The sequence below is a fragment of the Etheostoma spectabile genome, chromosome 17, assembly GCF_008692095.1.
Source record: "Etheostoma spectabile isolate EspeVRDwgs_2016 chromosome 17, UIUC_Espe_1.0, whole genome shotgun sequence".
NCBI classification, from domain to species: Eukaryota; Metazoa; Chordata; class Actinopteri; order Perciformes; family Percidae; genus Etheostoma; species Etheostoma spectabile.
This window is the reverse complement of record NC_045749.1, coordinates 2,304,771-2,317,065: the sequence shown is the minus strand read 5'-3', so window position 1 is coordinate 2,317,065 and position 12,295 is coordinate 2,304,771. Positions and strand designations below refer to the sequence as shown.

Sequence of the window (12,295 nt, the reverse complement as noted above, 5' to 3'; positions counted from 1 at the left end):
AAAAAATAGGGGCACCTAACATTCGTTATTACAGGACTGGGGGATGTGGTTTTGTTGCCAAAATTTACTGCCCAACCGTAAACCAGGTTTTGATATGATGATAAAAAGGATTGCACCAATAGTATTTTTCTTCTCCCCTGATAGCGGTTTTATACCCAAACACTCAGTACCAATCTGATGCATGCTATATAATAATAAATAAGAGATGACTGTTGCCAAAAAAAACAGATAGAGGGAACCCCAAATTAACAAATAAGCTGTATTTGATGTAGATTTACCACAAATGGCTAATACGCCATCCACTAAGTAAGGTCACTGTTAGTGCTGCACAATTAATCGCAATTGTATTGAAATCGCACTATGGACTAGTGCAACATCTGAAATGCAGGGGGACGCAATATTTGTTAATGGCAAGTATTGTGGTGCTGCGGAGACATCCTAGCCTACAACTCCCATCCTACAGAGAAAAACATCTTGGTGTGGTACAGATCCTCGCGAAAATCCTACTATGATCATTTTAATTTTATTTTAATTGAGAATATTGATACATGTCGTGGATCATCTCGCAATATCAGTCAAAAATAATCACACTTAGATATTTTCCTCATATCGTGAAGCCCTAGTCACCCTCCGTTACGGTAGGTTGGATCCTATTGGTTCATTTCCAGTTGACGGGCATTAGAATTAGCCCACCAAATACTGTTTTTGTTTTTAGGTTTGTACTCATATTGGGCCATCTGATGGCGTTATATTGCCCAATACTACTTTTGTTTTTTTTATATATATATATACACACACGCGCACACACACACACTCACTACCGGTCAAAAGTTTGGGGTCACTCCATTGTCGACAGAATACCAGCTGAGATCAGTTGGATTCTTTTTTTTAACCAAGGCAGTTTTCAGATTAAATTGTGTATTTACATAATTTCAGTTATTTAAAATGATGTCAGATTAGTAAACAGAATGTGCCTTTGGAATATTGGCTGAATGGTTGCTGATAATGGGCAATGTAGATGGTTCATTAAATATCAACCACCCACTCAGATCAGCTGGTATTGTGTCTATAATGGAGTGGTTTGGGAATTTGTAAGTGACACATACTTTGTATATATATATATATATATATATATATATATATATATAGGGCAGGGCAATATGAAAAAAATCTAATATCACGATATTTTTGACCAAATACCTTGATGGCGATACCGCAATAATATTGTAGTGTTGACTATTGGTGCTTTCACATATTATTTACACAATTACATTTTTGATAAATTATTATCATTAATGACTAAGTGGGCAAATGCAAATAATAGAGCAGCTAGAACAGTGGTAAGATCACTTCACTGTAATGCAGCCTTTAAAACCAGGAAAAGACGACACTCATGTCATGTTACGATGTGACGATATCCAAAATCTAAGACGATATCTAGTGTCATGTCACAATATCAATGTAATAGTGATATATTGCCCACTTCTATTATAAAGTACTTGTGTCCAAATTCCTCTAAAAGTGCCATCACAATCCTTCTGGAATACAGTTAAAGTGAATCCAGTTTCTATCCTATTTATTATTATTTCTTGTATATTCTCTATGGGTGCTATGTGTCTTATATTAAGCTGCTATATGTCCATATAACTATAACGGGATCAATTCAAACATGCATCAGAGCATCGCCAGCAATGCAGCGCTCCGTGCTTCAGCAATGAGGGAACACTGCATTGTCAGTTACTAAGCAACAGCCATGGAGCAGAAATGTGGGGCAAATATTGCAGCCAGGGAAACTGCAAGGGCCGAACTTCGTCTTCACCCAGTTTCTGTATAATACAGGAGCGTCAGCCATATTATTTCAGCTTCTCCATACACTCTTAAAATGGATGTGTTATTTTCAATGAGTGCGTGGGTACTGGGATGCTGCGCCTTGTTTTACTTTGAAGACAGCGTGCGTTAAAACAAGTGTTAATGTGATCACATGTCGGCGCAGCATGTGTTGTTTTTGTATGTGTTGTGTTAAAAAGAAATGCCAAAATGGCTGTCCTTAACTGAACTCTCAGATATGCAGAAAACACCTGTATGGGAGCAGCTGTTGAAAGACGTGTGTGCGTGCGTGCGTGCGTGTGTGTGTGTGTTAGTGAATGTGTAGACCAGTGATCCAGCAGGTTGTCTGGGTGGGCTCTTTGTTTTGATTTCTTCTCTTCTTCTCTCCGTTCCAATGCTTCCCCCCTCTCCTATGCAGCAAGGACAAGTTTGGAAGGTTTGCAAAGTTTATCACCTTCCACTGATGAAACCCCACCCCCTTCACCTTTCCTCAGCTCCTTCCTCTTCCTCCTTCCTTCCCCTCCTCCTGGCTACCTGTACTGATCTGTTGGTCCTTTTCCGTTGTGCCTCACTCCTCTTCATGTTTGAATCTGTAATGCTGAGAGCAAGGATGGGCTCCATTCACTGTCCGTTTTACCAGCCCTCAATGGAAATTCAGTGTGTTCATTTCTTATGATTCAGCACTCACATGCACATTGTTTTCCATGCTTTGATTGAGAAAAGAGAGCTTTTTAACTTTTAGTTCAGATATGTTAGCTGCCCAGTTTATTAGTCTGCAAAACTAGCTTTTTGTGGTGAATACCAAAAAAAACAATTACAAGTAATTCAGTCTTCACGTGAATATGGCATTTAAATTTGCCTATTTAACAGTACTTGACAAAATAAGTGCATATATTTTAGAAAGTTCAATTTTTTTAATTCGATGATCAAAAATGGAGTAGAAAATATGTGTTTAAAATGTATATTTTAATGGACTTTAGAAATGTTATACATTGTTACCGATTGTTACCGTTAAATATTGTTTGATCTGAACAATATTTTTGCAGTTTATTATTAGCCAACAACTAACCACCACTTCACCAATTCGATGACTAATTGTAAAGAAAGTCTACTCCATAAATGAACTGAATTGGCATTCGATGATGGACTTAAACTGCCATCGTGCCGTCAAGCTCTTCTTTCAAGCCTTAAAGGTTTTGTGTGACTTGGTTTCCAAGCACAATAATGCAGACAATCACAAAAAGATGAGTGAAGATGATTCTGTTGCAGTCCAGGCAGTCAGCCAGCTCTTAGTGAGGTGTAGTGGTTCTGTTACTAATCTCGTGAAACCATCCATTCTTTCTGCTGTTTGTAGCAGTAAGTCACTCTTTGTGAAAATGAGAGATCAAACTGTGATGAACGACAGACGAAACTAATTCATCTCAGCGAGGACAAGTATATTTTTGCGTTGTTTACAGAGACTCTGAAGGATCACTAACAAGGTGCCATGGGGCGTTGGAATATTTCATCCAGTGATTAATGGTCTTAATTAGTTTTCAGACGTAGATTTCCCCAGCCCAGTGCTATCTAGTCCAGGGTCCCCTCCTGCCACATGTTTCAATGTGGGGACCCTTTGAGAAGCTCAGATGTTAATTGCCTCCCGTAATGGAGAAATGATGGTGGAGGCGAGACTAAGGTCTGTTCTGGTATCCAGGCAACAACTCCCTTACTCCTCCCTGACCACGACTGATTCTCGGCTTATTCCCATGCCCTGTCCCTTCATCCGCTGCGCCCCTCCTTCCATCCATTCGCCCATCAGCCCCCACCCCACCCAAAACCCAGCCAGCTAGCTTGTTGCACTAGCCACCACCAGCACTAATGGACAATGCCACGCCATGCAAATGACAGAAAATGATCGATAAGTCTTCATGCTTTTGTTCTGTGATGCTACGCAACAGTCTCTTTACTTCTGAAAGTAAACAAATTATTAGGAGATGAGACTAGTTGAAGCTTAATCATCTTGTGAGACGCTGCAATGGTGTGGTTATAGCTACAAAAATAAACAAGGTTTTGCATGTTCTAGCCCATTAATTACAAGTAAGTGTAACTTACTGTACATGACTGCTAACCATTATCCAAAGCATAGGCGTTTACATTGAATGTGTTGGTAATTGCCATTATCTCTTCGTCAAAGTCATGTCACTGTCGCCTGTAATGCCGTTCTGAGAGCAGACGGTGATGAAAACCAAGTTATTGTGGGGATTTCTGATATTGAACATGCAAGAGCCAGCTGCTGTGCAACATCACATCCAAAAACTGTATAGTCAGTAAATCAAACCAGATGATTAATAGAACAATGTGATTTTGAGCGTTTCATTATGGAAAGGTTGCTGTTGGTAGCTTACATAACAAGTCTTGGATGTTGGGACTTCTACACTCATTTGAACGCATCAACAAGTAAGTAAATAAATCAGTTTAAGTTTATTTTTAGAGTACCTTTCTAGGGCAAGCATCACACATTAACAAAGAGAGTGTAAGGTGCACAAATCTGTCTGTAAAATAAGGATTTCAGACTCAGAAAGTTTACATAGTTGAACAACCGTAATGTCTAAAGGAGAGCTGTTGCAGAGCCTTTGGACCACAACAGCAAAGTTTTAAATTTGGGCTAAACATGGAAAACACTTGTACAGTCTTCATAGTCAGCATACCAATGTTATGTAATAACCAAACAGTGTTTTTTACTCTGCAGTTCCCCGGCGTGAGTCAAAGGGTAATTACATTTTAGTGGCCAATGTAGAGACTAGTCTTCTGTGTAGGGCGAAGCTAGTGGTGTGCTGTCATCAGAAGAATCTCTGTTATAGCAACACAAGCTTGTGCTTTTGCAATTGCATGGATTTAACAGTCCCATCTTGATTCCTTGCTTCTCATTTTACACGGTTAACATTCAGTCTGCTCGACACCCACCGGCTAAAGGAAATCTGTTTAGGTGTGTGAGATGCAAACGCACAATGACGGGGACTATGACCATTGTTGTAAATTGGAAATGTGGTCAGCTGTGAGAAAAGTGGGCGCAAGGAAACAAAATGAGACTCGAGGTCCAGTCTGTGTCATTGATGGGTATTGAAATCATGTTGGTGTTGTATGTTTTTCTGTGTCAAACCACCCCCACAAGTGTGTTGTGTGTGAGACCCCGCAGTAATGGCTGTGTTTATGACCCAGTGCTACCAGAGCATCTTTTTAGAGCGTAACCTAGCTTCAGCTGACAGACCAAACAGACAAACCAAACTGGGTTTTGGCTAGGTAGCTAGCATAACACATATTGTGTAGTTGATTTTGCTCGCAGGGTAGGCTACCAGTTGTCAGGATAGTTTTTCCAGTGAATTAATCCTATTTTACACCTGCACTATTTTGCATCCCATGTTGTATTATATCAGATGCAAAGTGGCAGCAGATGCTGATCAGTATTTCCTCTTAAACTTGCAGTTAAACCAGCAACATCTGCAGTAGTGGCTCCCATGTGATTATGTAGTAATTGTAGCTAATCTGTAAAGGGTGATGAAACTTTAAATCCTCGATGGCAGAAAGGTAGCCCGACATGCCAGACCCACATCAAGATGTTGGGTCTGGGAACTCACCATAGATGGGGCTCAAGCCGACGGGTGGGATAAACGGTTGTCTTTCAAATTCCCTCTGCACGCAGTAGAATAGCACTACAACCAACCAGAGCAACACTGGTTGATGGATATAACTTTTGCCGTATCCGGTCGGCAAAGCTCCGAAACCCATCCTTCTTTTTTCAAGAATGACTTCATTGCTTAACCCCAAGTCTTCCAGAGTCACGGCCAAAGACGATTAGAAAGACAATCTTTTCTTTGTTTTCAAGTAGCAGGAAATTTACGCAGAACCGTCTCAACTCTGCCGTCCTTATGTTAAGCCCGCCCACAGACTCTATACATGATGTGATTGGCCTGACCAGAATTTGGTTTTTCCAGCTCGCAAGCCATCAAAGAGTTGCAAGACTAACCTTAGCTGCAAAATGCATTTGTTGCCGCTAGGGTGCGTCTAGATTTCCAGGCTAGCATAAAGGCCATTTTTGCACTGATCTCTGGTTTCCAAGTCTGTTTCCCTGACCACACCCATTGTCAGCAGTGCGGTATATTGCACCGAGGACCACTACGCGAAAATATCAACTCCCACATGTCGACAAAAGCAGATTTTTCAGCCCGCTGTTGTCATTTACCTTCCGTGCTTGTGTGAACTAGCATGTGTTGCTGTTTTGTGGTTGTTGTTTTTTGTACTGGCTGATGCTGGAAAGGTTTCAGCGCCATACAAACTGAAATCCAGGCTCATGGTTGTGGTACTGTTCCAAGCCTTGTCGGTTCATCAGCTGTGATATGCTGTCGCGGGTAGAAAACATTAAATTTAAAGCATTGCGTTTTGTGTTGTCGATTTTCATTTTGGTAACTTCATGTTACTCTTTAATGGCTTTTCTAAATGTGTGCTTCCACGTTGTAAACTTAAACCTGAAACCACGAGGAACCGAATCGTCAGAACGGTCAAAGGCACTGACCTCTTCTAGGATTGTTCCTCCGTGTTGGCAGCCAACAAATTGTAGACATTCACTCCGTTTATGGCACATGCATGGACCACATCTTCCTCACCATTCACTATTACACCACCCATAATGCATGAGCAGCACTGTTGCCTCCTGCCAGAGTCAGTCCAGCCAGGCAGATACCAACTTAGATGAGTAGGTGACAATATAAATAATAAAAAGGCAGCTCTGTAGGTGTAGTGAAACAATTAAAATAGGGCGCTCTCTCTCTCTCTCTCTCTCTTTCTTTCTTTCTCTCTGACCACTTCTGTCTCTTTCTCAAGTCATTTCTCTGTGTGCCCCCTTTACTTAAGTTCTCCCTCTCTCCCTTCCTGTTTTTTCCTCCTCTTTTTCATTCAACCCCTTCTTCATTTTACCCGTCCATCACGCTGCCCGTCATGCAGTGGTACTAACCAGTGATCACTCAGAGACACTTCAGTTTGAAACTGCAACCCTCTCGTTACCTGGGTCTCTCTCAGTGGTTCTCATCCTCCCTGCGCTGTGGACACCGTTTTGGCAAAGCCGACACCTCTGGGTGATTTAAGATGAGGCTATATTATTAGATGCTTAAACAGTTTTACTCCAGACTTGACCTGAATGGGTTAAGGGCCAGCAAAATAAAATATGTAGAAAGACTATATTTGTATTTAGAGCTGTAACAATTCCTAATTTTGCTTTGCAATTAGTTATATTACTGTTATGTGACCCATGATAATGTAATAACACAAATACACAGCCCATGAAGTAAACGCCTTTTTATTGTCAGAAAACAGTTTTTCTAACGGTATACCCCCCTTTCATTTCTGTTGCTATGAACATGTATAGGGTCAGGTGCCTACAACCACTGTAGAAACTATAGTTTGACCAATAATCACATATTTATTTATTGTATTAATTCAGGACAATGCACATTGATGAACAAGCACAACAGTACACGTAAATGGGCCAGATTGTTTCCATCTGCAGTCCAATAGGCAGGTTGGAGGTACAGTAAAAAAGACATAGGATAGTAGGATTTAGTATATAAAAACAAGAAGAAACAAAAAAGAAGGAAATGGAAATAATTACACTTTGGCATAACCAAACAAAATCAACAATTAACAGTCATCCTTCCACCTTAAGACCTTAGCTAATGGTAGCACTTAATTAAAAACAATTGACAGACAATTATGTAATAATTGTTACAGGCCTAATTGCATTTGAAAGGAGCATTTTAGTGTCTAGGCTCGGCTCTCTGTCACTCCACAGCGCAGCAGTTGAGAACCACTGATCCGTTCAGGCTCAGTCTGGTTACAGCAGTCGAAGCTGGTTTATCCGAACATGAAAACCACAAACTCACTTCAGCAAAGTGGAAGTCCACCCTGTTGATTGTTCAACACGCTGTAGTCTCCTTGTTGACGTGCATCTTGATGGTAAACTAGACTGCACGGGTCACTTGCAAATCAAGTTTGTGTGCGTTTGTTTTCGTGTTTTGGTCCAGAAAAAAAAACACTAAATGTCAGTGGATGTCAATATTTCATCCACCTCATCCCCTTGTCACATCCTGGGCCGGGATAAACCAGTTTTACCTGTGAGCACTAAATGTTTCCCTGGCGATGACCACACATCTAACATGCCTGGCCATGAGGAAAGAAAATGTTAGATTAATAGTAATGATATCTGTCATAAATGCTTAAATAAAAAGCCTAGGTGTTTCAGTAGCTGCTGTGTACTTACTATAGTTTTTGTTTAGTTTCTCCTCACCTCTTCTTCTTCTTCTTCTCTCCTTTCCAGGCATGTGGCGATCCCAAGGCTAAGCCCTCCTATCTTGTTGATAAGAACTTGGAGTCTGCAGTTAAATTTATTGTCAGGAAGTTCCCTGCTGTGGAAACACGGAATAATAACGTAAGTGCTACATATTTGCGGTGTGTTTGGATGTTATGAACAGCAAGAGATGTCTGTTCACCTGTATGATTGATTTAGCTTCAGGTGTGTAACTGCACATCCTTAAAACCTGGAAAATTGACTAAGGTTTGGTTTTCTGCACCTACCTAGTGGTACGTGGAAAGCTTTCACATTTGAACCTGGGTTCTTCCGCTTCTCTAGATATAGCTGAGCAGATCTGGAAAAATATAGGAAAACCTACTGAACATTCATGGTATTATTTTAAGATAAGAAATTACACAATAGTCATTGAAAGCTCAGGTGTGTTTTTTGTTTGTCTAAACCTTTGACTGGTACTGTATTTATTTTGAGTTTTACATTTCTTGTATGTAGTCAAGCCTTTGTCAAAACAAATGTAATTTAGTTAACGAGATACGATGTGTAATAGTTACAGTATATAAATTGACAGTGAACAATACTCTATAATCTGATTTTACATTGCAAGTGCAATCTACATTTTGTGTGTGTGCGTGCAAAATGAGTTGTTGCTAATCTTTGTTTTAGCTTTACGTGTTAGCTTAACATGTAGCTTCTGCTGGCCTATGTGTTTATGTCAAATTGTCATTTAGCAAACAGATGTGTGTGTGTGTGTGTGTGTGTGTGTGTGTGTGTGTGTGTGTGTGTGTGGGTTAGGCCTGTCGCAACATGCAATAAATCGATTTATTTAAAATAAAAAATGACCGCGATAATTATTAAATTTAATTTATTGCGGCCTGAAGAATTCCCATTTTATTCACTGTTTTTGATTATGTTTGGTTTTTATTCCAGTGGAACAGAGACGGAGTCTATTTAAGTTATTGTTTTTACGGTTTTGTTCATTTTTTGTGGATATTTAAAATGTCTTCCACTTCCAGTGTTAAATATAATATAGTTTATTGGTCTTTGAAAAGGTGTACCTGTATTATTATGCCATTATATTAGATGAAAATGGTCTCAGAATGACAATATTATATCGTTTAGCAAAATTTGTTATGGTGACAGGAAATCGTGTGTGTGTGTGTGTGTGTGTGTGTGTGTGTGTGTGTGTGTGTGTAGCTAACTGCTTTATTCAGTATAACTGTGCAAAAATTGTCTCTTATGTTGTTTTCTGCTTTGTTTCTGTGTTCGTTTGTGTTTTGCATGCTAATCTTGGCTTATTCCGGACTTGTGCTTTTTGGTAAGTTTTTGTATCTAAGTTTCTGTAACTTTTTAATTTTAGTTCACCTACCTAAGTTTTGTAACAATGTACTTGTTTTGTACCTATTTTGTTAAGCCTATTTTGGAGTGTGTTTTTGCGTTGCTCTGCTTTCCCTCCTCTCTGCTGGCAGCATTTTTTACTTTTTATCCTCCATCCACCGAGTGACTGTGAGGCTGACTAACTACCTGGTTTGCCGACTGACTGCTAGCTGGTTAGAAGGCTCAATGACCGACCAACTGTTTAAGTGACTGGCTGACTGCCTGCACTAAGGAGTGTTATGGAACCGATGTGCCAATTTGTTATTAAAAAAAAATTAGGGAGAACAGGCAGAAAACCCTCTAACTGCTAAACAACATTATCTAAAAATGACTTGATGGGGAAAATAATTGTTCCAAATGGTTTATTTGCTTGACTTTGGGCCAAGTACGGAAGGTTTTAACTCCTTGGTGTTGCAGCAGTGTCACACAATCTTCACACTTTTCTTCTTTTCTTGTGCAATTTCACTGTTTACCGTTACAGTTCTGAGCTGAAACACACAGCGCTGGGTCTGAGTTTAACAAAATTTACAAAGAGTATGCTTCAGTCCTTTCTGTGATGTAAATAGAAATTGCTTCTTACTCGCTTAATACATTGCTTTTCAAATTCCTGATTATATTCCATCTTTTTAAAAGATTGATGCAACAATCTTTTCAAGCTGAATTTATTAGTTTTGAACTTTCCCGGACCGTAGAAGTTTTTTTTCTTTTGGGGCTTCGTTTTCCATCTCACTTCTGTCTTCAAGTCTCTGATTTCTAGAAAACACAATCTCAGATAGACCGTCTGGCTTTGCTTTGATAGTCAGATTTTACTTTGGTCAAACGTTTTTATTCTCTTTGCAGCTGGGACGTTGAACTTGAAACACAAGCAACTTTTGAAAAAAGTCAATGCGCTCCTGACTTATAAAACAAAGTTTCCAAACAAAAAAATATATAATTACAAAAACAACATACACTGAACATAACTGAATAATGTCTCTGCATCAATGTCCCAACAAATATCCAAATGAAAGGAAATGTTCTGCCAAAGTAAAATGACTTCATATACATTTGCTTTTTTTAAACGGAGTCTTTTTCTCTCTTTGTATCTAGTTATCAGTGTGTCTCTCTGTTTGTATTAATGCAAGAACAGTTTTCCAGCCTCACTAAATTATTCAGCAACGGTATCTAATTTATATCAGTTTGCTGTTAATTTAGTCAAAATGGAGAGAAACTGTAATTAAGTTGAGCAAGATGCGATAAACTGTATTGATCCCTGAAGGGAAATTCCCTAATTGATTTTTTTTTTTTTTCTTCTTCAGTCTGAGATGGGTTAGAAGAACAGATAATTTTCACTCCAGTTTTCAGAAAGTGTAATGTGGAAGAAAATTATTTTCAGAAACCGACTTGAGCTTAAATGCATAAAAAAATAAATGTCTGTAAATTTGATAACCTACTCACGTATTTGGCTATTTAGTTAATTATTGTAACAGGGAACATTAGGGTCAGTGGGCTGTTGTAAGAGGGATTTGTCAGCTCAACCTTGTAAAGCGCGGAGAGACAACTTTTTTAAGGTACATAAGATACAAAAGCCAAATGAGATACAATTATTGATAAAAGATACTCTTGCCACAAAGTAAACGTGTTTTACTGATATATATGTCATATGTATGTGTAAATATATAACTTTGTCTACGCTGCCGTGTTTACAGCAACAGCTGGCTCAGCTGCAGAAGGAAAAATCCGAGATTCTGAAGAACCTGGCGCTCTACTATTTTACCTTCGTAGATGTCATGGAATTCAAGGTAGGAAAATACACACATACACACACTTAACAGGACGCTGTGAAGGATGATATGGTGGCGATTCTAATGCAGGTATTCATGTATTGAATCCTCTACCAACAGGACCATGTGTGTGAGCTGCTGAACACCATTGACGCCTGCCAGGTCTTCTTTGACATTGTAAGTGCAAAACCCAAACAAGACATTGGCAGAACCTCAGTGGCCACTTCATCATTTGCTGTCCGTGATATTTAATGCAGTCTAATACAACAGCTCTGCTATAAATTCTACCTCTACAACGATAATAACGTCATGTCAGAGACGTTAATTACATTGTGTTTTAGCATTGGGCATGAACTGGACTAAATTATATTGAAAGATGTTGTTAATAATTTGCCAACCCCATTTTTAATCATGAGATGGGGAGATTATTAGAACTACATTTCAGTATAATGCAGTCCCGTACAACACCGCCGCTAACGACAGCCTCAATAATCAACATTTAGTAGAAGTAACACCTCTCTGACATTGTCAACATAAACTGATTGTAATCTTCCTAAATATGAAATGTGCGGGAGTGTATATCTTGTTTTGAATCATTTCGCTGCTACTCTTAAAGAAAGCCCTGTCACTTGTCATATCAAGGGAAGCAATTGTCATGATTAAAGCTTACAAAAAGTTAATGGATTTATTACAAAAGAGCACAAAACACAATTTAAGATGCATGTAAGAATAAACGTTCCTAGCTACATTAGAAATTTCTCAGTACTTTTCATTTAAGTCTGTAATTCACACAAGTATACAGACATAGGCCTTGATATGTGGTATATATATATTAAGGCCGATATTTATGAATATATTTCATAAAGATTATAATATTAAATTACCAGAAAATCTTTTATTCCATGATGTATGTGGTTTTCGAGATACGAAATGACCTACACTACCGGTCAAAAGTTTGGGTTAACTTACAAATTTCCATTTCACTCCATTATAG

At 38.9% G+C, this 12,295-nt stretch overlaps 1 protein-coding gene across 6 annotated transcripts in view; it reads left to right on the top strand.

The window, feature by feature from the left end:
• The window catches only part of nckap1 (NCK-associated protein 1), a 34,495-nt gene that overhangs the window by 4,791 nt on the left and 17,409 nt on the right, over positions 1 to 12,295 (top strand). The window contains exons 2-6 of one of the 6 annotated variants that reach the window (XM_032540813.1): positions 2,246 to 2,263; positions 4,556 to 4,576; positions 8,174 to 8,284; positions 11,233 to 11,319; positions 11,422 to 11,478. In XM_032540813.1, coding sequence (XP_032396704.1) covers positions 2,246 to 2,263; positions 4,556 to 4,576; positions 8,174 to 8,284; positions 11,233 to 11,319; positions 11,422 to 11,478 — 294 coding nt within the window. Of the gene's footprint in view, positions 1 to 2,245; positions 2,264 to 4,555; positions 4,577 to 8,173; positions 8,285 to 11,226; positions 11,320 to 11,421; positions 11,479 to 12,295 lie in introns of all 6 variants that reach the window. The other 5 variants (XM_032540812.1, XM_032540815.1, XM_032540814.1 and 2 more) reach the window with 5 other exon arrangements.